Source organism: Eucyclogobius newberryi, unplaced genomic scaffold, assembly GCF_026437365.1.
Source record: "Eucyclogobius newberryi isolate DKJ021-1_F unplaced genomic scaffold, fEucNew1.0.hap1 SCAF_1, whole genome shotgun sequence".
NCBI lineage: Eukaryota > Metazoa > Chordata > Actinopteri > Gobiiformes > Gobiidae > Eucyclogobius > Eucyclogobius newberryi.
In genome coordinates this window covers 53,715,743-53,725,278 of record NW_027315723.1, presented here as the reverse complement: position 1 = coordinate 53,725,278, position 9,536 = coordinate 53,715,743, and the positions used below count along the sequence as shown (strand labels likewise).

Here is a 9,536-nt window from a genome sequence, read left to right as displayed (position 1 = left end):
TGTGTGTGCAGCCCTGCTCGTAGCTCCGGCTGCGACTGCAAACCCAAACTTACTGTGTGTGCAGCTCTGCTCGTAGCTCCGGCTGCGGCTGCAAACCCAAACCTACTGTGTTTGCAGCCCTGCTCGTAGCTCCGGCTGCGACTGCGGCTGCAAACACTAACCCTACTGTGTGTGCAGCCCTGCTCGTAGCTCCGGCTGCGGCTGCAAACCCAAACCTACTGTGTTTGCAGCCCTGCTCATAGCTCCGGCTGCGACTGTGGCTGCGGCTGCAAACCCTAACCCTACTGTGTTTGCAGCCCTGCTCGTAGCTCCGGCTGCGACTGTGGCTGCAAACCCTAACGCTACCGTGTGTGCAGCCCTGCTCGTAGCTCCGACTGCGACTGCAAATCCAAACCTACTGTGTGTGCAGCCCTGCTCGTAGCTCCGGCTGCGACTGCAAACCCAAACCTACTGTGTGTGCAGCCCTGCTCGTAGCTCCGGCTGCGACTGCAAACCCAAACTTACTGTGTGTGCAGCTCTGCTCGTAGCTCCGGCTGCAAACCTTAACCCTACTGTGTGTGTAGCCCTGCTCGTAGCTCCGGCTGCGGCTGCAAACCCAAACCTACTGTGTTTGCAGCCCTGCTCGTAGCTCCGGCTGCGACTGCGGCTGCAAACACTAACCCTACTGTGTGTGCAGCCCTGCTCGTAGCTCCGGCTGCGGCTGCAAACCCAAACCTACTGTGTGTGCAGCCCTGCTCGTAGCTCCGGCTGCGACTGCAAACCCAAACCTACTGTGTGTGCAGCCCTGCTCGTAGCTCCGGCTGCGACTGCAAACCCAAACTTACTGTGTGTGCAGCTCTGCTCGTAGCTCCGGCTGCGACTGCAAACCTTAACCCTACTGTGTGTGTAGCCCTGCTCGTAGCTCCGGCTGCGGCTGCAAACACTAACCCTACTGTGTGTGCAGCCCTGCTCGTAGCTCCGGCTGCGGCTGCAAACCCAAACCTACTGTGTTTGCAGCCCTGCTCGTAGCTCCGGCTGCGACTGTGGCTGCAAACCCTAACGTTACCGTGTGTGCAGCCCTGCTCGTAGCTCCGACTGCGACTGCAAACCCAAACCTACTGTGTTTGCAGCCCTGCTCATGGCTCCGGCTGCGACTGTGGCTGCGGCTGCAAACCCTAACCCTACTGTGTTTGCAGCCCTGCTCGTAGCTCCGGCTGCGACTGCAAACCCAAACTTACTGTGTGTGCAGCTCTGCTCGTAGCTCCGGCTGCGACTGCAAACCTTAACCCTACTGTGTGTGTAGCCCTGCTCGTAGCTCCGGCTGCGGCTGCAAACCCAAACCTACTGTGTTTGCAGCCCTGCTCGTAGCTCCGGCTGCGACTGCGGCTGCAAACACTAACCCTACTGTGTGTGCAGCCCTGCTCGTAGCTCCGGCTGCGGCTGCAAACCCAAACCTACTGTGTTTGCAGCCCTGCTCATAGCTCCGGCTGCGACTGTGGCTGCGGCTGCAAACCCTAACCCTACTGTGTTTGCAGCCCTGCTCGTAGCTCCGGCTGCGACTGTGGCTGCAAACCCTAACGCTACCGTGTGTGCAGCCCTGCTCGTAGCTCCGACTGCGACTGCAAATCCAAACCTACTGTGTGTGCAGCCCTGCTCGTAGCTCCGGCTGCGACTGCAAACCCAAACTTACTGTGTGCAGCCCTGCTCGTAGCTCCGGCTGCGACTGCAAACACTAACCCTACTGTGTGTGCAGCCCTGCTCGTAGCTCCGGCTGCGGCTGCACACCCTGACCCCTACTGCGGCTGCAAACCCTGACCCCGGCTGCAGCTCCAGAACATGACCCTGCACCACATCCACCTGAGCCTCTTCTGCCCTCACATTTAGCCTACAGTCAGGCATGTCTTTATGCAGGGCCAGTTCACCTTACATGACTAAACTCTGGCACAACTAGAGTCCTCTGGGTGACAACCAAAGACACACATTATAATAAGTTATATGATTCATTGTTTAATTTAATCAATACATTCCTTAAAGGAAAACATTTAAAACCCAGACACATCCAAGATTCAATAGTAAAAGGAAAAGTAGCCACATTCCTTACACTTGAGTGGTATTCATCACAGCTCAGTCATTGTACAAAACAAATACAGAAATGCAGAAAATAACAAGAAAATATTGTGCATAGTCTATATACAGCTAAAGTTCATTTAATTTAACAAAATAAGAGCTGTATCATGTTATGGTTTATGGACCCACAAGGCCTCAGTTGACAGTGTATTTTGTTGATTTCCAGACAGAACTCCCGAAGCCAAAGCAATGAGATATATAATCATTGAAGTAAACAATGCCCTACATTTCTACAGGATCTCAGAATAGCAGAAAACTTACTCTTAAAATACTGAATGTTCAGACTTTATAATGTTCATATCAAACCTCAAAAGCAATCAGAATTTAAGCTATTCTCTGTTATAACCAAACTTTGCAGCCGGTTACATCTCATCAGTTGATTCTGACATGGAGCGCTCCCTCCTTTCCCGGTAAGTGACAAAGTTCAGCAGGTCCACAGCCGTTACCACACCAAAAACCATCTGCTTCAGTGAGGGCGAGCCGTCTGTCAAGTCTGGTCCAAGACAAGCAGAGGAAATACAATCAATGTATTTCATTAGAACATATTGTCAAAATGTACATTCATTCATCTTCATTCCCGTTCGGGGTCGCAGGCGACTGGAGCCCGTCCCAGTGACTTGTGTTCACCCGGACGGGCCAGCTCGTGGCTAACCCTAACCCAGGGTTCACACACAGACAACCTCTCACCCTAACCCGACCGCTCACCCTAACCCGACCTCTAACCCGACCTCTAACCCGACCTCTAACCCGACCTCTAACCCGACCTCTAACCCGACCTCTAACCCGACCTCTAACCCGACCTCTAACCCTAACCCGACCTCTCACCCAAACCAGACCTCTCACATTCATTCACTAGGGCCAGTTCACCTACCACAACCCAACTACGACACGGTGTATCACAACTTATGACACGATGTATCACAACTTATGACACGATGTATCACAACTTATGACACGGTGTATCACAACTACGACACGGTGTATCACAACTATGACACGGTGTATCACAACTTATGACACGGTGTATCACAACTACGACACGATGTATCACAACTACGACACGATGTATCACAACTACGACACTGTGTATCACAACTACGACACGGTGTATCACAACTACGACACGGTGTATCACAACTTATGACACGGTGTATCACAACTACGACACGGTGTATCACAACTTATGACACGGTGTATCACAACTACGACACGGTGTATCACAACTTATGACACGGTGTATCACAACTACGACACGATGTATCACAACTACGACACTGTGTATCACAACTACGACACGGTGTATCACAACTACGACACGGTGTATCACAACTACGACACTGTGTATCACAACTACGACACGGTGTATCACAACTTACGACACGGTGTATCACATCAGTCGGAGCGGGCGATGCATCTTAATGGCCTGACTAACATGGAAATTATTTTTTTTAACTGAAACCAACATGTCAGTTTTTAACGTTTAACGTTTTCATTTTGTCATGGTGTCCACTAGGTGGGGCCAAAGCTTCAAGAGTTAAGGGCATAGAGTCTTTCATTCCAACAAACTTACATTGGATCTGCTCATGCACGACCAGAGCAAAGTGGTCAGTCTCCAGAATGCGAGACACTTTCCCCAAGTTGTCTGTCAGACGAACCTGAGAGTTTGGAAAGTTTTTAGAAACAAAGTCCCTTTTGGAGTCCAAAGTATAAAGTGAGTTGTCTCACCTGCTTGAACTGTTTGTAGATCACTTTGCTGACTGGGTCTGAGATCTTGATTTTTCCTGCCAGGATGGAGGCCAACATGTTCCCCAAAGTCACCATTCCGAGGATCATACTGGACAGACACGTCAATACAGACAATGTATGACAATAATGACATTTCTTTATTCAAACTCACCCTGCCTCATCCACGACGGGCGCTTGGTCGAATCCTTTCTCTTTAAGGATTTTTATAGTCTTTTGACAGGTGACACTTGGCAATACAGTGAGGGGGGCTGACAGGTTCAGACCCTGCAGCTTCAGGTTCCACCACCTGCAAAAACAGACAAGATTATTTTTGGAAAACATTTTTGGACTTGGACAGTAAAAGGTTCAAAACATACCAAGGTTTTTTAACCATCAAGTCCTCCTCACTCAAGAAGCCCTTCTGAACCATCCACTTGTCACTCAGGAACTTGGACCTTGAACAAGAAAGACGTTTTTATGCTTGAAGAGGTCTCAAGTTGCAGTAACTATCCAGTTACTTCCAGCTTGCTCCGCTTTAGTTTGTATCAGATTATCTTACATGTAGTTCCGGATGGAGTCTGGTAAGATCACTACACAGCACTGGCCTTCTTTGAGTTCTTTGGCAGCATTCACTGCAGCAGCCATGGCCGTGCCAGAGCTGCCTCCTGTAAGAGGATTTCAGAGGTTAAAAACCTTGCATTACGTTTATCAAGAGGGCCTTTATTTGAAAAAGGGCCGAGCATTTACCGCACAGCAATCCTTCTTCTCTAATCAGCATTCGAGACATGTTGAAGGACTCCTCGTCGTTGGATTTGTACCACATGTCAATCACCTGTAAAACCACCGGACATTATGTAAAGAGCCAGGTAAAAGTAACACGAGTGCTGAATGCTGAACTCACTGATCTGTCGAGCACTGTGGGGATAAAGTCGTACCCAATGCCCTCCACCTCGTACTGGGTTTTGTCGGTTTTGTTAAGCTCCTCGGGCTCAGCGAGAATAGAGCCTTCTGGGTCAACCCCGACAATCTGTAAAGAAAATAAACCCCTCTTTGGACCAACAGAAGCTGCTTTGTGCTCATGTAGCACTGGCCATAGGAAACTGTGATGAAGTGATGAAGTATCAGTGTCAGAAGAGCACAAGGACATACTTTGACATTGGGGCAGCGTTCCTTTAGTTTACGAGCGATGCCCGTGATGGTCCCTCCGGTTCCTGCTCCAGCGACCAGCATGTCCACCTGACCTGGGGAGCAGAGAACATATAGAGCAGAGAACATATGGAGCAGAGAACATATAGAGCAGAGAACATATAGGGCAGAGAACATATAGAGCAGAGAACATATAGAGAACATATGAGCAGAGAACATATGGAGCAGAGAACATATAGAGCAGAGAACATATAGAGAACATATGGAGCAGAGAACATATGGAGCAGAGAACATATGGAGCAGAGAACATATGGAGCAGAGAACATATAGAGCAGAGAACATATAGAGAACATATGGAGCAGAGAACATATGGAGCAGACATACCATCACACTGAGCCAGGATCTCCTCAGCCGTGGTGTCGTAGTGGGCCAGAGGGTTGCTCGCATTGCGGTATTGGTCCAGGATGTGCGAGTTTGGGATCTCGTTCTTGAGGCGCCAGGCCACGCCCACATGAGACTCGGGGGAGTCAAAGCGGGCACTGGTGGGTGTGCGGACGATTTCAGCTCCAAGAGCTCTCAAAACATCCACCTGCACATACATAATGGTAAGGTCAATTCAAACTATGAGCATGTGAAGCTACAAGGCGTCAGGCGTCACCTTTTCCATGCTCATTTTCTCCGGCATTACAATGATGCAGCGATATCCTTTCACCGCCGCCGCCAGAGCCAGCCCAATGCCTGAAAGAACATCCACTTTTAGAGCAAGGCTAACCGGAAGCTACTTGAATTCCAACAGTCAAACACCTGTGTTTCCAGACGTGGGCTCAATAATAGTGTCCCCCGGCTTAAGGAGCCCCGCCCGCTCTGCATCTTCCACCATCCGCAGGCTGATCCGGTCCTTGACGCTGCCGCCGGCGTTAAAGAATTCACACTTGGCCACTAGAATAAGCGTAACAAGAGAAGACATGTTAGTATATTGTTAGCCACACCTTCAGATAAAGAAATAGAGGTGACTCACAGAGTTCACATTTGAGTCCGAACGCTTTGGGGATCTTGTTGATGCGCACAAGGGGCGTGTCTCCAATACGATTCAGGATTGTGGGCAGAATAGACGGATTGGGTGGTCTGAAAGCAAAATGGGACAGAACAGATAGTAAAGATGTCTTTAGAGGCCGTCACGTGCAGCAGGTACTAAAGGAGGAGTCTCACTTGGGGACATGAGTGTGAGGAGAATCTGCTTTGGAGCCTTCAACGCTCCAGGTGCAGCGGCTGGGAAGGTCAGGGCGGATCCATTTCCTCTCCACAGCCGCGGTCTTTGTGTTGACTTGAATGGTCCTGTCCTCTGCGTCTGGAGAGTCCTGCTTAGACTTGTCCACACCGTTGGCAGGGAAAGGCTTGATATCTCCATTCAGGATCTTGGCAGCGTGTGGACACACTGGACCCTTGACCAGGCTCTCGTTGGACAAAGGAACAGATGGCATGTTTTTACCTGCCAATCAGCAAATGTATATTAATCACAACTTTCAAATCTCACACTTCCCGTTAGGGCAGACAAAGAGTGCACACTAACGTCGCACCCTTTGTCATTAGGAGTGTTCTGAAAGCATTCGAGCAAAGTCATTGTGATGAAACAAACCACATGACACAGTGTAACATTGCATCACCCAACACACGCCACGCCAGCTCTACACGCCACGCCAGCTCTACACGTCACGCCAGCTCTACACGCCGCGCCAGCTCTACACGTCACGCCAGCTCTACACGCCACGCCAGCTCTACACGCCGCGCCAGCTCTACACGCCAGCTCTACACGCCGCGCCAGCTCTACACGTCACGCCAGCTCTACACGTCACGCCAGCTCTACACGCCAGCTCTACACGCCACGCCAGCTCTACACGCCACGCCAGCTCTACACGCCAGCTCTACACGCCACGCCAGCTCTACACGCCGCGCCAGCTCTACACGCCGCGCCAGCTCTACACGCCGCGCCAGCTCTACACGCCAGCTCTACACGCCGCGCCAGCTCTACACGTCACGCCAGCTCTACACGCCAGCTCTACACGCCACGCCAGCTCTACACGCCAGCTCTACACGCCACGCCAGCTCTACACGCCGCGCCAGCTCTACACGCCGCGCCAGCTCTACACGCCAGCTCTACACGTCGCGCCAGCTCTACACGTCGCGCCAGCTCTACACGCCAGCTCTACACGCCGCGCCAGCTCTACACGCCGCGCCAGCTCTACACGCCGCGCCAGCTCTACACGCCGCGCCAGCTCTACACGTCGCGCCAGCTCTACACGTCGCGCCAGCTCTACACGCCGCGCCAGCTTTCACTTATAAGAATTATACTTCATTATTTTACTTGGAACACAAACCTGACTCAGAACAAATCCAGTTTCATGATATTTGCTCAGCCTAAGTTAGTTAAATGAAGCTTTACTAATGGAAAGTAAGAGCAGGGGCCACTAAGAGCAGGGGCCACTAAGAGCAGGGGCCACTAAGAGCAGGGGCCACTAAGAGCAGCACCCAAAGGAAAAACTCATATAACTTTGGTTGAATGAACAAAACAATGAACAATATTGACTTTTTGTGCCGTTCAGAGGCGTTTACAGGACCGAGGCTGCAGAGACAGTAAGACCCCTGAACACGGCAAGACCCCTGAACACGGCAAGACCCCTGAACACGGCAAGACCCCTGAACACGGCAAGACCCCTGAACACGGTAAGACCCTTGAACACGGTAAGACCCCTGAACACGGCAAGACCCTTGAACACGGTAAGACCCCTGAACACGGTAAGACCCCTGAACACGGTAAGACCCCTGAAAACAGACCCCTGAACACGGTAAGACCCCTGAAAACAGACCCCTGAACACGGTAAGACCCCTGAACACAGACCCCTGAACACGGTAAGACCCCTGAACACGGTAAGACCCCTGAACACAGACCCCTGAACACGGTAAGACCCCTGAACACAGACCCCTGAACACGGTAAGACCCCTGAACACAGACCCCTGAACACGGTAAGACCCCTGAAAACAGACCCCTGAACACGGTAAGACCCCTGAAAACAGACCCCTGAACACAGTAAGACCCCTGAACACAGACCCCTGAACACGGTAAGACCCCTGAACACAGACCCCTGAACACAGACCCCTGAACACGGTAAGACCCCTGAAAACAGACCCCTGAACACAGTAAGACCCCTGAACACAGACCCCTGAACACGGTAAGACCCCTGAACACGGTAAGACCCCTGAACACGGTAAGACCCCTGAACACAGACCCCTGAACACGGACCCCTGAACACGGTAAGACCCCTGAACACGGACCCCTGAACACGGTAAGACCCCTGAACACGGACCCCTGAACACGGACCCCTGAACACGGTAAGACCCCTGAACACAGACCCCTGAACACGGACCCCTGAACACGGTAAGACCCCTGAACACGGTAAGACCCCTGAACACGGTAAGACCCCTGAACACGGTAAGACCCCTGAACACGGTAAGACCCTTGAACACAGTAAGACCCTTGAACACAGAGCCCATTTTTCTTGTAGACATTAAATAACTTCCTCATTGTGACACGGTGTAAGTTCATTCAGGACTTTTAAACGTTTTGGTGAAAACAAAAGAGATAAAGAGATAAAAGCAGACGTAGACGACCTGTTCAGCCATAACAAACAGGGTAAATGTGAACAGCAGGAATGTGGGGCCCCTGAGCACCAGGTTAAACCTACTTTTGGCTTCACACACTATTAGCTTTAAATACACCAAAGATAAGAGAGATATAGATATAGATCTATGGTTCTGACCATCATAGGTCTATGGTTCTGACCATCATAGGTCTATGGTTCTGACCATCATAGGTCTATGGTTCTGACCATCATAGGTCTATGGTTCTGACCATCATAGGTCTATGGTTCTGACCATCATAGATCTATGGTTCTGACGGAATGCGCAGACTAAAACCCGCCGTGGATCACACGAGGACAACACTTAAAGGGACATTTCCTCCTAAGGGTGAGACTAAATGAGGCTAAATCAGAGCTAGAGCTTCTGCTGCTGCTGGAGAGTGCGCAGGACGCGGTTGCATCAGACAACACAAGAGCTGGACACGGACGGATCCAGGGACAGATCAGGGACAGATCAGGGACAGATCCAGGGACAGATCCAGGGACAGATCCAGGGACAGACACGCGGAGAGACGCAGTGGAAAAGCCTCTTTTCACTCACCTGAGAAGCAGAAGACGACACCGACGCGCGCGTGAGTCTGGACGTGAACAAACACGAGGCCAAACGAGGAGGACGTGGGCAAAGTTAAATGTCTGCGTCTGATTGGCTGCGACGAGGGCGTCTGGTCGGTGCTGTGGGCCAATCACAGCGACACTTCCTCAGGAAGGAGGATGTGTTTACATTTTATTGGCACGTGCGATTTGAACCTATGGATGTGTTTGATCCAAGGCGCGTGGGAAACGTCACATCTGTCACAAGAGTTTGGTGTAACACTGAGCTACATCCACAGTGTGTAACACTACAGTGTGTAACAATAGCTACAT

At 51.0% G+C, this 9,536-nt stretch overlaps 1 protein-coding gene across 1 annotated transcript; it reads right to left on the bottom strand.

The window, feature by feature from the left end:
* Positions 1-1,970: 1,970 nt before the first annotated feature.
* LOC140362673 (cystathionine beta-synthase-like) lies at positions 1,971-6,487 on the bottom strand. Its single transcript, XM_072448828.1, has 14 exons — positions 6,187-6,487; positions 5,996-6,102; positions 5,782-5,916; positions 5,636-5,715; positions 5,362-5,566; positions 4,981-5,072; positions 4,733-4,858; positions 4,579-4,663; positions 4,391-4,496; positions 4,209-4,286; positions 4,004-4,138; positions 3,832-3,940; positions 3,677-3,761; positions 1,971-2,599 (listed from the first exon to the last, which is right to left on the bottom strand). Exons 1-14 carry the CDS (start codon positions 6,456-6,458, stop codon positions 2,469-2,471), a joined length of 1,746 nt encoding a protein of 581 aa, XP_072304929.1. The 5' UTR covers positions 6,459-6,487; the 3' UTR covers positions 1,971-2,468.
* Positions 6,488-9,536: the final 3,049 nt, after the last annotated feature.